We start from the raw sequence: 14,582 nt of genomic DNA on the forward strand, positions 1-14,582 counted from the left end.
TTTACTAGATCAGGTTGCCCAGGGCCCTGTCCAACCTGGTCTTGAACACCTTCAAGGACGGGGCATCCACAACCTCCTTGGGCAGCCTGTTCCTGGACCTAACCACTCTCCTAGTGAAGAACTTCCCCCTAACATCCAACCTAAATCTTCCTCCTTCAACTTGGATCCATTTCCCCTAGTCCTGCTATTGTCAGCCCTTTCGAAGAGTTTACTCCCCTCCTGGGAGTAAGCTCCCTTCAGCAATGCCAGAGACAAGCACAGAGGAAGGTAAATGGTAGGAGAGCAGCCCTACAGACCCTAGACAGAGGTGCTGCAGCCAGCAGTGTGCTAAGTACCCAAGAGGACAAACTGTATTTTAGCATGCATTAAACATTGCCTAGCCAGACAGAGGCAATTCTCCTGCCGTATCTAGCATTTGAGGCCTCACAATAAATATACTGTATAAAGCTCATATATATATATAAAATAATCAGGTCAGAAAAGACCATCATTTCAGAATACAATGTCTACTGTTTTAAGCACTTCAGAAAGAAAAGGAAACATACAGGTTAAAAAAAAAGCTACCAGTTTCTGAATTCTCCTATTTATGTTTTAGATAAAGAGACCACACAGAGGAAAATCCTTCCAGTGGCAGGGTTAGCAATTGTATTTGTTACATTACAATAGCACAACCCTTAACTGCAAGGAAAAGTATGGTCCTTTGATTTGATTTCTACAAATAGATAAGCAACTGGCCAAAATGTACCAAGAGTCAGCATGACATTACTCTCTTACAAAAGAAATCACTCCTACTGTAATCAAAGCTCCCATTCAGGCAAAGACAATAGGTTCACTGCCTGATTAAATCATGCAGTGTAGCAAGAGTCCAGAGTCCAGCAATAGCTTGAAGACTCATGAAAAGAAGGGAAATATACATGATGTGACAAAGGAAAAGCCAGAAAATGAAAAGTTTTAGGTATCAAGAGCTTACAACTTCATATTTTATAAAGATGTACGACACAAATTTCTAATCTATTCCTAAAGGAAACATCACACACAAGCACATGTACAAACTTACTGATGTCAGGGCAAGACCAAAACTTGTAGACTGGTGCTTCAGCTGGATTTCAATTTTGTGAAGTAGAGCTTCAATCCTATCTTCTTCAAATCCTTTCCTTTGAGAAGTGAAGAGAGAAAGAAATTGTATCCATCAGCACTAATCACTCTTATTGAGTTATGAAAATGAATTAGAGCATCAATAAAGGAAATATTACAACAGGATGTCTTACACGCTGAATTAAAATAGGAAAATCTTATTGTGATGTGTTATTTAGTGAAACAGCACCAATATAATTAAACGCCTGCAGTTTATGCTGACGAATATGCTACAGTAGAGGAAGTAACAGATAAGAGTTTTAAGGTTAGTGAGCAATATGACTGCTTCCTCAGTAAATTTATTTTGAAACTTAATTAAACTTTCAAGGTATTATACATTTAAGTGTGTGTGTGTGTTTTCTTCTATAACTAGTAGTAGTTTCATACATATATAGACATGTATCTGATTAAAAGACTGTATGAGAGAACAGTAGTAAAAAAAAAATTAACATTACTCACGCAATAACTTCATCAACTGTTCTAGCAATAATCTGTTTCACAGTCTCAATGTCTCTCTCAGCAATACCCTGTAGACCCACACTGAAATAAGATTCTCTTGTTGAGCCATTAAACCTAGAATAAAACACATTGAACTCAGCAACAAGAAGTAGAACTTAAGCATTAAATCTGCCAGCAAAGGTGGGGGGAAAGATTCTTTTCACACACACACACACACACACACACACACACACACACACACACACATTATTAAACTCCAGGCAGCAAAGAAAAATATTGAAGAAATTGAACTTAAAAGTAATTTTTGTTCAATTTAAGCAGCAGCAGCACATTGTTAGGAAACAATATAGTGTATGATGATAATACAGAAAGAAAAGCAGTTACAGAAGAAAGTTAGTCTTCTCTGTTCATCTTCCTGTTCATCAGTAAGTACCTTCAGGTAATAAAACCTCTTAAGTGAAAAATTCAGCTGCCTGGAAAGCTAAAGACATATATTCTACTTTTAAGCAAGTAAGAAGAACAGTACTTTTAATTAATACATCTAAAGAAGTACTTGCAGAGTAAATGTTGAAGGTGAAGCATTTTGCTTTTGTTGTAATTACTTTTACCAGCACCCGAGGGGGGGGAAAAATAATTTCACCCACGCTGTCAGGAACATTTTACTATAAGAACACCTCGTTACAAACTGTTATTGCAGAAAATCTTAACATCTAATAGCTTGGATCAAATCCAGCATGTAAAAAGCAATTAGTGTTAATCAAATCTAAAAATCCACTATTTCATATTAAAACAAAAACAGAATAGATTCAATGGCAGACTCAGATGTCAAATTCAGGAATACCAATCTCTGGACTCATCAGGACATTCACTGATGCATACTAAAGACAACTCACTGTATGGCTCAAGATTAAACGTACAAAAGGCTTAGCTGACAAAACATACAACTGAACCACTCCTTCATTGTTTGAAGACAGATACCATGCCCTGTGGTATCAAGATATCTGCACAGCACTGGTATTCATGACACAGGACTTGCAGCAAACCCAAAAGAGATAACTTCAAGCCAAGCAGATTATCCCAAGGCATTACATTCATGCTTGATTATTATATTTAGGATTTGCACTCAAAACATCTGAGACAGGGGAAACAAAGATTTTTTGTCATCTTCATGTCTAATATCAGATGCTCATGCCATGAAATTGCTTCCTTCCTCTGACAAAAAAGGCAAGCTATGATGAGCAGCAGAGCCTGGAGTGAAGTTAACAGAACCCACTCATCTATAGGGTGCAGCGCAGAGCTAGCTAGCTTAGCAGACTGCTTCCAAGTAAATTAATATTAGCACATATACCCTTTTCTTATTGTGGAGATGATAAATGAATGGTATCTAATTGCATAAAAACACATTTGTGCCAAACTGATCTAGTACTATCTAGTATTAATCACAGAAGTAAAAAAACAAACAAACAAAAAAAACCCACAATGGTAACAGTGCACCAAAAAAAGCAAGCAAACTCATTTTTCACATTGTTTTGAGTAACACCAAACACAAAAGATGCAAACTCCAAGTAAATTAGAGTAATGAAAGTATAACATGTTATTATGTTCACATTTTTCTTGCTGATAAATATGAAATAATAACATTTTAAAAAAGCTAACATAGCATCTAACAAGATATTGATAAGCCAAAAATTACACCTGACAAAGTTTTATTCTTCTGATGTAGTATCTGTTATATGAGATCCCTTTTTCAAACCTGATGTTGGTTTACATCTTTTTAAATATTGTTTTATTGATGAAAATTAAATCGTACGACTTACCCAACATCAGGAGAAAAATCTGTACCGACACCAGACTCAATTAAGGCTTTGTAAAATGGAGAATTCGGTCCATCAACCAATAGTGAAGACAAGAGGCTTAGCGTGAAAGTTTCAAAAACATCTGTAATGCTGAAAAAGATGATTAGTTATTAAAAACCATCAAGTTATGAATACGTAACACCAAACATCTCTGATTTCATTTCAGAATAATTACTTTTACAAAACCATGTACGAGAGGCAAGGGAAAAATACCTATGACTTACGAACACCACACCAAACTTAAGAAATTAAGAGCTCTGTGTTTTTCACTCATTATAACCAACAATTCCAGAAACTCTACACGTTCAGTTAGTACATGAGGACAGAAGTTAGCAAGTGGGTTAGACAAAAAAACTTGCAAATGGAAGGCAAATGAAATACAAAAAGCCAGTTTTTCCCAAACCTAACCCACTGAATAGTTCTGTAAGAGAATGGCTGATTTTCCTTAACTTTGCCTGCTAAAGAAAAAGACAAGAAAAACTCTCAGCAAACTAAACTTTCCTTTGTTCCAGAAGGATTTGTCTAGTTCTCCCCTACATGGTTGATTAAGAAATTCATTTTAATAAGACTTACTCTGTCAACAAGTAACTGACACTGACAGTTGTCTGCTTGGAAGGATCAGTAGCAAATGAATCTAAGCCACATGTTATATGGTGCTCTTGCTGTGAAGTATAAAAAAAAAATAAAAAATGGACATTTGAGGGAGACTAAATTCAGAGTAGAACTACAAATTAAAAAGTGATTGTTTACGACTTCAAATTCTCCTCACAAAAACCTAAAATAATTTTGCAGATATTCACTCACAAGCATGTACATAGACACACAATATTTACTCATTAAACCTTGAAAAGATAAAAGCGGTAACCATAAATAACACTCTAAGCGTGGTTTCAAACTAAAATTTAAGCTTCCAGATAAATTAAGGAGGAAAAGATTTTAAATAAATGGCAAAGGCTATTTTGACACCAACCTTTGAAACTTTAAGTAACATTAAAGAAGCATCTCTTAATACAAAGTATGAATACACTTATCCCTAGTTCTAGAGGCTTTGCAGTAATAAATACTCCAGGGCTGAGGACACATGAAAACTGAAAATAATGATAATGAACAAAGGTGTGGAATAATTACATTACTGAAACTCTGAAGAAAACATTCTTCTTTAACCCCTTTAGCAACAACAAAAAAAGTTTTATTTCACTTAATACAAGTACACTTATAAAAAATAACATCAGCAGGCTGGGCTAAAATGTTCCCGTTAAACTCAAGTTTCTGCAATTCCGCTATTGGATGTACACTTCTTAAATTTTATACACACAGAGATATGGACACATTTTTAACTCAATACTTACAGGCTTCTCCCAGAGTTTCTGTTTTGGGATGTCAGTCTTTGATTCAATTCTTTCAAATTTTACCAGTGCTTCCTCATGAATTTGTTTCAGATGTTGTTCCAGTGGAAAATTTCCGTAAGTGAAGAATCTGCATTGCAAACACAAGTTTAGAATTAAGAATCAGATTGTTACAGGAAAATCATAGTAACAGTTGGGTTTTTTTTTTGTTTTTCTTCCATTCTGAATTCCATGTGTTTTCCAGTGATTCTGTTATATCTACAAGGAACATGACTGGTGAGGTTTAAGACCTGCCACAGTTTGCCACATATATATAGAACCCTAAACTGCACTAGTAAAATTCCACAGCACTTCTGAGTCTCTCTGTTTTATGTTTTAGAGTCCACAAAAACTTGAACTCAGCTGCAGTATTATGCAATATTACAAGAAGACAATAATAGTAATTGGAACCATAACTCCAGTGCTCTAATGTTTTGGAAGACACATTTTTTACCATCCTCACTCATAATATATAAAATACAATTACACATTTCTCAACTGAACTGTAAAGCACAGCTGAGTTCTGCAGGTCAGTCTATCAAAGTACACCCCCATAACTACAAGAAACATTACTAACTTCCATTGTATTAATTATGGGCATGGGATACGTATCAGGTAACTGTTATCCCTCAATTAAAATCTAAACTCAGGTACAAGCAATATTTGGTATGATGGAAAAAATTAAATAAATAAGAATCAAAAGATGTTAAATTTAAAGACATGTCACAAACTGATGTTCCATATATGAATTAGACTGACCACAGAATTAGTACAGAAGAATATCCTCACATGTTCAAGATGATGTTTAGCTTAATGACCTTAGTAATACCAACAGAATTAGAATACCCAACTCAAACGGATAACCAATATTTAGAACCCAATACAATGGCACATGATTCAACAGCAAATGAACAGTCATACCCTCACAACTTCTTTTTAAACTTCTCATCTGCATTGACTTAAGTCTATGGGCTTCCATACCAATTCATCTATGCTACTTATACTGTAATTATGCATTACTGCCAAGTACTTACACAACGTTCATTTCCTCCCAACACATATAAATTAATGGAGAATCATCTGTAAATAAAACTCCATACAAACCATCAAAACCAAGCCGGCACATGTAGCCTAGAATATGTACGTCGGCCACCATCATCCATCCATCAGGATAGATTAGATGGTCTTGGAAGGTCTTTCCAACCTTGAGATTTTATGATGCCATGCTAGCTGCTGGAGAATACAGGTTATCTAAGCTGTTGACCATGAAGTACAGAAACATTGTACAGCTGATTTCCCCTCATAAAACCACAATGCTAACTCACTATATAACATGGTAAGACACAAATTTTAGATACCTGGAATTGCTGGGATGATAATGAGAGGCATGGAACTGTTTAAGCTGCTCCCATGTAAGATCAGGAATACTTAAGGGATGTCCACCAGATACTACACCATAAGTATGATCAGGAAGGAGTTTATTCTGCAGGTGCTGTGCAAATACCCTCTCATTATCTGTCTTAAGAGAAAAAAATACCACATTTTAGTAAAGCACATTTCAAGTATAAAAAGTGGTCAATAGTAAGACCAGAGTTCTAACTTACACAAGTACTGCTCACATAAGCATTTGTTCTACAGTCCTATGTACTTTGATAAAAATAGCTATGTTATTGTGACAACTTAGAAGTTTTACAACAAAATCCATTAGCAAGGTGCTCTTTCATATGCAAATGTTCAACAGTCCAACCTCTGGATAAAAGTTTCACAGTTCGCTGATTTACTGAAGAAAAAAGAAAAAATGCACAAAACTTACAAATGCCCCTTTCATTTCATTAAAAACAACTCCTTTGAAAATTAGAGGTGTCTGAGGATCAGTTGGGTTCTCATGTTCTAACCTCCAACCTTCTTGCCTGAAAAAAAAATTAATAACAGGAAACATTGCTAGGAAACTGAAGAGATTATCTGTTTGATTTTGTATTTTTGGTTTTAAATTAATATATATATTTTTTTTATTTGAAGTTTGCTTTTCATCTCAAGCTTACCAGAAATCTAGTTGCCGCAAACACGGAAAGAAAGCTGCATCCAAATATACTGACAAAAGATTCTGGAAATCCTTGGGATTTTGTGTTGAAAATGGATAGAGCGTGTAATCACTAGCTGCATACAAACAGACATAAAAGATAAGAATTTTAGGAAGTCTGAGGCGCATTTTGCTCTCATTTATATTGAATCACTCACCAATATAAATAATAGGTAAAGAAACTTACTAATTGACTAATATATTAAGACTAATTATTTATCAAATATGTAAGCATATAGACAATTGCCTTGCTGTGCGCTATAAAGACTTAGCTCTACTGGGCCTCTGTAACTGCCAAACAAACAAGGTCTATTTTTTGTCACCCTACCTTGGTAGTTTTCAGTCCCTCATTCACACTTAACAATATTACCTTCTCAAAGAGAAAAAAAAAAAACCAATATAGATTTTAAGCAAAAATTTATTTACTTCAGGCTCACCTGTGAATGCGTTCATGAAAGTGGACAATGATCTGTTTAACATTTTAAAGAATGGATCTCTGCAAGGATATTGTTGAGAACCACATAACACTGTGTGCTCAAGGATATGTGGGACCCCAGTGCTGTCCATTGGTGTGGTTCGGAATTGTAAACTATAAGACAGACAGTAAAGAGAAGAATGCATTTATCAGCTATGAGAAACCAATCTATGTTAACTAAAGCAATTGTCAAAACAGTAACAGTTGCCAATATCAACAGTTAAATTTATATCCTACTTGGAAATATGATCTTTTTCCTCTACTATTCAGTTAGTTAGTTGAAAAACACATATATGCATTTTTTAGTCAAAACACTCAGAAAAAAGTCTGTGGAAGGTTATGGTAAAAAAAAAAGTTTTATGTCTTATGTGGAGCCCTCAGTACAAGAAAGACATGGAGATTTTGGGAAGTGTCCAAAGGAGGGCCACGAAGATGATCAGGGGGCTGGAGCACCTCCCCTATGAGGACAGGCTGAGGGAGTTGGGTTTGTTCAGCCTGGAGAAGAGAAGGCTGCAGGGTGACCTCATTGCAGCCTTTCAATACCTGAAGGGAACCTACACCCAGGAGGGGAGTAAACTCTTCAAAAAAGCTGACAATAGCAGGACTAGGGGAAATGGATCCAAGTTGAAGGAGGAAGATTTAGGTTGGATGTTAGGGGGAAGTTCTTTACTAGGAGAGTGGTTAGGCCCTGGAACAGGCTGCCCAGGGATGTTGTGGATGCCCCATCCTTGGAGGTGTTCAAGGCCAGGCTGGACGGGGCCCTGGGCAACCTGATCTAGTAAAGGTGTATGTTTGGTGGCCCTGCCAGGCAGGGGGGTTGGAACTACATGATTCTTGAGGTCCCTTCCAACCCGAGTCATTCTGTGATTCTGTCTAGTAACCACACGTCAGTTTATTAGGAAGTCTAGTTTCAGGCCCAGAGGTACAGAAGGATTTGGAAGCCATTGCACAGTTGGAAAACTAAGATAAAATCACTATTACTAAAATTTGGTGAGATCAGTTATGACTGAATTGCTTGCAATTGATGGTTATAAACTACCCAGAAGGGACAGGCAAAAAGGCAGAAAAGGAGAGGTGTCTGGACTCTCCTCTTTTAAAAATAATAATAATAAATGGAATGTTTATTAATGAAAAATAGCAATGAAAAGCAGATTAAGAGCTTATAAATGAAAATCAGAGGCCAAACCAACATAGTAAACATTGTGATGAGTGCCTAATACATGTTGCCTGATCATGGGGAAGATGCTGATGAAGTGTTCCTACTTCAAGAATAGGCAGTGTCACATTCACAGGATCTGATCATTCTAAGGGGACATCAAATACCATGACATCTCCTGGAAAAATAGCACAGAAAGCTGTAACTGGTCCAAGAGACTCATGGAGTGTGTTGAGGATGACTTCTTAACCCAGGTAATAGAAAGCTTAATGACAGGAGCAGCATTAATGGGCAAACACAGATGAACTAACTAATTGGAGGGGTCAGTACTAGTGACAGCCTGGGCTATAGTGATCAGGCCTATCAGAGTTCACTGTCTTGAAGGATATGGGGCAGAAGAGTAAAATCATGACCTTGAAACTTAAGTGTATTTTTAGTTGTTTAAGAAATTAATGAATGGGACCACTTGGGAAACCATTCTCAGGGGTAAAGGAGTAGAAAAGAACTAGCTGCTTATTAAGGAATTTTTTCTTCTAGCACAAGACTTTTCAATTCCCATATGTAGGTAATCAGGCAGGAAATCAGCATGGCTGCGTACGGACCTCTAGGTAATATTGAATTTTAAGACAGAAATGCACAAATAATGGAAGCAGGGACATACATTCCTGGGTAGAATACAGTAATACTGCCCAAGAACGAACAGGTGAGATAAGGAAAGCTAAGGCACAGTTGGAGCTGAATTTGGAAATGACAGTGAAGAAATAATACAAATACATTGGTTGGAACAGGAAGATTGAAGAAAATACACCCTTCCCTCTAAATGAAGAGACAAAACTTGGGACAATCAAAGTAGAGAAGGCAAGGAGTGATGTTCAGTCTTTTCCCTTCAGTTTTCACTGGCAAACACTCTTTCCACATCTCTGCCATGACTCTGAACCTCAGGGTAGCATCTTGGAGAATGAAGTTCCTTCCATCATAACAGAAGATCAGGTTTGAGATCCATGACTCCATGGGACATGAACTGCATCCCAGCACCCCGAGAGAAGCTGGCAGATGTAGTTAAGTCACTCTCTATCATACCAGAAAACTAACAGCAGTCAAGCAAAATCCAGAGTGATTTAAGAAAAGGAAATACTGCACCCATTTTTAAAACTAGTAATAAGGATCACATCAAGAACTACCAATCAGTCAGTCTCACCTCAGTGTTTGGTAAGATCACAGAACACATCCTCCTGGAAGTTATGTGGAAGCATAAGGAAGACAAGGAGGTGATTACAGAGAGCAAACATGGTTCCACCAAGGGCCAACTGTGCCTGACTAATCTAGTGGCCTTCTATGAAAGGTTAACTACACCAAGAGACAAGGGAAACTTGCCCAATAGCTGCCTTCCGATAGCTGCAGCAGGTTACAATGGAAACAGGTTATCTGCATAGGTATCCATGATGGAAGTAGAAACACTAATGGCCATCAAATAATATAATGAATGTCCTAACATAGTATTCAAGAAAAAAAAGTAATCCACGTATAAACAGTTAAATCCCAGGAAAAAATTGCCCTGAGAACCTGCAGAATCTCTGCCTTTGGAAATTTTTAATGTCCACCCAAATATCTGAGGAACTTCATTTGAGCTAAGTGCTGATACTGTTTCAAGCAGCATGCTGAACAACGGACATCATAACACCTGTTACAACGTGAATTATTTTAAGAGAGATCCACAGAGGAAGTACTCATCTTTGCTATCACAGAAAAATCTAGTTATGAAGCTGAATTACAATGTATAAAGCAAGGTTGATGTTGGATGTGATATGTACACATACTGTACCTGAAGAGATTATTGGAATCCTCTCGAGCAACGTGTAAGTATCGGGCTCCTGTACTGTCATGATTAAGCTTCACTGCAGTCAAGAACAGCTCAGGAACAGCTGTAACCTGTAATGGAACAAAACATCTGTATTACAAACTGACTACCAAGATATCAAATGACAACAGGATGACAACAATCAATACACTTATCCTTTGTTTCTACATTTTATGAAATACCTGTATATATTTAGATAGAAAATAAATAGAAAATTTTTCCTTAGAAGTAAAAAAGAAATTTCCTGTATTATTCCTATTGGGAGTTTTCAGTAAAGCAATAGAAGCAGTTCTGGGGATAAAATATTACTTAAATGTCTCCTGTAAAGCAGCACACAGTGAGGTATCAATCAACTGTCTGAACTTTCAGCAGGCCACACCGAATGCTCAATGTACTGCCATCAGTGTACACATACTGCCATGGTGCAGCACTTACTCTGGAACAGTAAATCCCCCCGGGAACACGTGCTAATGATACCTACAGAATTTAGTCACAGAAGGATAAATATGAGCAAATACTGCATGATTTTTAACAGTCCACTTGTGGCATCTACACAAACATCTGCATAGCATACAGACTCTTGGCCTTATTTTGACATTTTTCCCATCAAGGAAAATTTTATCTGCACCAGCAGTACAAGGAAGAGGCAATGCCTACCTGAGTTACTGTGAAACCATGGATTTGTTCTCCAACCCTATACAGCAGAGCCCGTTCATTGGCAGGAATGCTTTTCCACCTCCATGACTTCTGATTCAGAGACCTGAAATAGCACATCTCACTCAGGCAAAGAGCATCTCAAGACAACAACATAGAATAATAGAATCACAAGGTTAGAAAGGAACGACAGGATCATCTAGTCCAACCATCCTCCCTTTACCATACCTACAGAAAACCCCTAAACCGTATCTCCTAGCTCCTTATCCAGATGCCTCCTGAACACTGCCAGGGATGGTGACTCCACCACCTCCTGGACAGGCTATTCCAGTGCCTGACCTCTCTCTGAAAGAAAAAGTTCCTTCTTATGTCCAGTCTAAACCTCATCTGATGCAACTTGTGGCCATTTCCTTGGGTCCTGTTTGTTGCCTGGGAGAAGAGGCCAAGCCCCTCCTCATCACAACCTCCCTTTAGGAAGTTGTAAAGTGCAATGAGGTCTCCCCTGAGCCTCCTCTTCTCCAGGCAAAACAAACCCAGCTCCCTGAGCAGCTCCTCATAAGACTTGTGCTTCAGACCCCTCACAAGTTTCTTTGCCCTTCTCTGGACAAGTTCCAGGGCCTCAATGTCTTTTTTGTAGTGAGGAGCCCAGAACTGAACACAGTACTCAAATGAGCAAAGCTAGTTCCCTCCACCTGGCACTAGGGAAGGGAACAGAGGTGCAGCTGAGGAAAAAACCCTGCTGCAGTCCCGGTGCAGGGGAGCAATGCGCCACTCCCCGCCCCTGGACTGAGCTTTACACCGGGCACAGAAGCCGTGGGGCCCGCGGGGCAGGGAAGGTCGGGCTGCCTACCGCAGAGAGGCTGATAGTCGGGCAGACAGTGCCGGGGGACGGGGAGGAAATGATGGAGGGCCTCCCACCCACTCCCTTGCTTCATCCCCACCCTTACCGCCCGCGGCTCAGCAGCCCTGCAGCCGTCCGGTAACGGCTCCACATGGCTCAGCACCCCGCAGCAGGCCAGCAACAGACCGGACGAGCCGGAGCGGACGAGCCGGGCCGTACAACAGCAGCGCAGGCGCCGAAGCCCCACCTGCATTGGCGGCAGCGGGAAGCCCCGCCTGCCATGCTGGCCCGCCCCGCACTGTGCGCTGTTACGGGCCTTAGGGCGGTGTGTGGAGCTGGGTGGTTATCTGTTACCTGGGGCGCTGTGTGGTGGAGTGGTCAGATATAGATAAGAGGCTCATAGAAGCCCCCCAGCCAACGTCCTGCTATGGGCCTCAGCAGTGTTACACCGCCAGTACAGAGCATGTGCGTTCTAAGGCCAAGCCTAGGTTTTTATTCCTTTCGTTGTGCTAATCAGTATCTCTGCTTTCTGCCCTGCTTTTGCACGCTGTCCACCACCCTCCTGTTTTACTCGTTTGTGTTTTTCACATAATTTTACCATTTCATTAATTTTTAGATTAAATAACAAGGGTAATAACTTGCTCAAGTTCAAGTCTGAATGTTGTGCATTAACCTATACAACCTGCCATCTGTCTTAATTACATTTCTTTCTCATTCATTTTTAAGCCCAGTTAAAAGATCAGGTAACCAAGTAAAAGATCAAGTAACATTAGGAGTTCTGTGTTAATGAATGTTGTTTGTTTATCAGCTATTTTCTTTGTATTTGATTTACTTCCTACCATTCTATTAGATGATCTTAGAAGTCTTAGATGATTTTACAGATCTTTTCCATATTTAATGATTATGTGATTCTATGTGGGCAATACTGGTGGTAGGCGGATGGTTGGACTAGGTGATCTTAGAGATCATTTTCAATCATAGAATGGCCTGGGTTGAAAAGGACCACAATGATCATCGAGTTTCAACCCCCTGCTATGTGCAGGGTCACCAGCCACCAGACCAGGCTGCTCAGAGCCGCATCCAGCCTGGCCTTGAATGCCTCCAGGGATGGGGCATCCACAGCCTCCTTGGGCAACCTGTTCCAGTGCATCACCACCCTCTGTGTGTAAAGCATCCTCCTAGGGGTTAACACCATGAAAAACCAGTACTGATGTGAACTTCCACAGTTTTTCAAGCTAGAAGCAAATATATGCATATAATAAAATATGTTCTCAAAAGAATAGAAACACGGAAAAATTCACTTCTGGGATTCACACAAAGTGAGTATACATTGCATAACACAGTTTTCAGAAATATTTTTAAACATTTTCATGTACTTAAAGTTTATTTTCTTACAGTCTCAATGAATATAATGTGCAGCTGTTTTGATTTTAAATGACTGTTGTTTTTTTTTCTGTTTACTGTTTTGCTCCTTAGTCTTACTAAGTTTCCTAATTTGACCATGAGCTACTGTCTCTTTTTACAGATTTCTTGTCATCAATATTGAGTTTGCTTCATGGTTTATGACATTCATCTTAATGGAGCATCAAGTTGGCATTTTATTGCAGACATTTATTTATTTTTAGTTGATGTTTATATCGGAAGGATGATTTACTGGCTGTTTTTGTATCACTGACATAGCATTTGACAAGCAACCTTTCACAAACTAAGCAAATATGATTGGGCAGAATTTCAAAATCTATCAAATATCACTCCCAAATTTTAATTTAATCACAAAATGGAGGTCTTTTATACTGCCCCCTAGAAAACTTTAAGATGGTTTTTTTTTTTTTTTTTCCTGGTATTATCTATCTTGTATTTTATACATCAGAGCTTTTTTTGCCTGGGTCATTGAACAGAAACAGATGTTTTTTGACTTTTCATATTCTTGCTGTGTAAGATTGCTGCTGCATTGTCCTATATGAATAGGACATTATGTTATTTGTGAATGTACAGGTACACATGTATATGTACATATTTAATTTCATGAGCATGACTTTTTTATCTTAAGAATTCCTTATTCGGAAAAATCTCACAGCTGTGTAACAGCATAACAGCTATAAATTGATCATTTTTGATTCATCTTGACAAATCACTTAAAATGGTTTGAATTACCATGAGCAGATTTTGCTGTTATTTAGTGGCAAATTCAGACTAACTGCAATTACATCAAAGAGCTTTCTAATTGGTGGAAATGAGGTGACAATTTCATCCTTGTTTGAACAGGGGGATGGCACTTCTAAATTAAATACCTAAGTTAAAGCTTCCCATGCCTGTACTACCTTAGCTCTTTATTTCAAAATACTCAACTAAAACTGCTCAGGAATGAAAACACTAATCTGTGTTTAATTAAGAAATTTCATTCTTTGTTTTTTTTTTGGAGCAGAGTTTGTTCCCTTCTGCTTATGTGTGTCTTTTCTTACCATTATGGACAATATGCCCCATTTTTTACCAAGTTTAAACCTCTGCCCTCATTTTGTCCCTTCACAGCTTCTCATGCACCCTCAGCCTTCTTGTTGGGAGAGGAACATTAGAAGCTGAACAGTCTTTGACAAAGTTATTTAGCATCAGCTAAAACATTGGTGCATTATCAACATCGTTTTGATCCTAAGTAAAAAACACAGCACCTCATCAGCTACTATGAA

At 38.4% G+C, this 14,582-nt stretch overlaps 1 protein-coding gene across 1 annotated transcript in view; it reads right to left on the minus strand.

Moving 5' to 3' along the window:
- Positions 1–12,133, minus strand: part of PITRM1 (pitrilysin metallopeptidase 1) — a 25,323-nt gene extending 13,190 nt beyond the window's left edge. The window contains exons 1-12 of the mRNA XM_015853084.2: positions 12,005–12,133; positions 11,061–11,163; positions 10,368–10,474; positions 7,352–7,503; positions 6,877–6,991; positions 6,648–6,744; positions 6,193–6,353; positions 4,799–4,925; positions 4,023–4,111; positions 3,411–3,539; positions 1,594–1,707; positions 1,058–1,154 (exon numbers count right to left, since the gene is read on the minus strand). Of these exons, the coding sequence (XP_015708570.1) occupies positions 1,058–1,154; positions 1,594–1,707; positions 3,411–3,539; positions 4,023–4,111; positions 4,799–4,925; positions 6,193–6,353; positions 6,648–6,744; positions 6,877–6,991; positions 7,352–7,503; positions 10,368–10,474; positions 11,061–11,163; positions 12,005–12,051 (1,338 nt within the window). The 5' untranslated portion in view covers positions 12,052–12,133. The remainder of the gene's footprint in view (positions 1–1,057; positions 1,155–1,593; positions 1,708–3,410; positions 3,540–4,022; positions 4,112–4,798; positions 4,926–6,192; positions 6,354–6,647; positions 6,745–6,876; positions 6,992–7,351; positions 7,504–10,367; positions 10,475–11,060; positions 11,164–12,004) is intronic.
- Positions 12,134–14,582: the final 2,449 nt, after the last annotated feature.

This window comes from Coturnix japonica, chromosome 2, assembly GCF_001577835.2.
Source record: "Coturnix japonica isolate 7356 chromosome 2, Coturnix japonica 2.1, whole genome shotgun sequence".
Classification (NCBI taxonomy): Eukaryota; Metazoa; Chordata; class Aves; order Galliformes; family Phasianidae; genus Coturnix; species Coturnix japonica.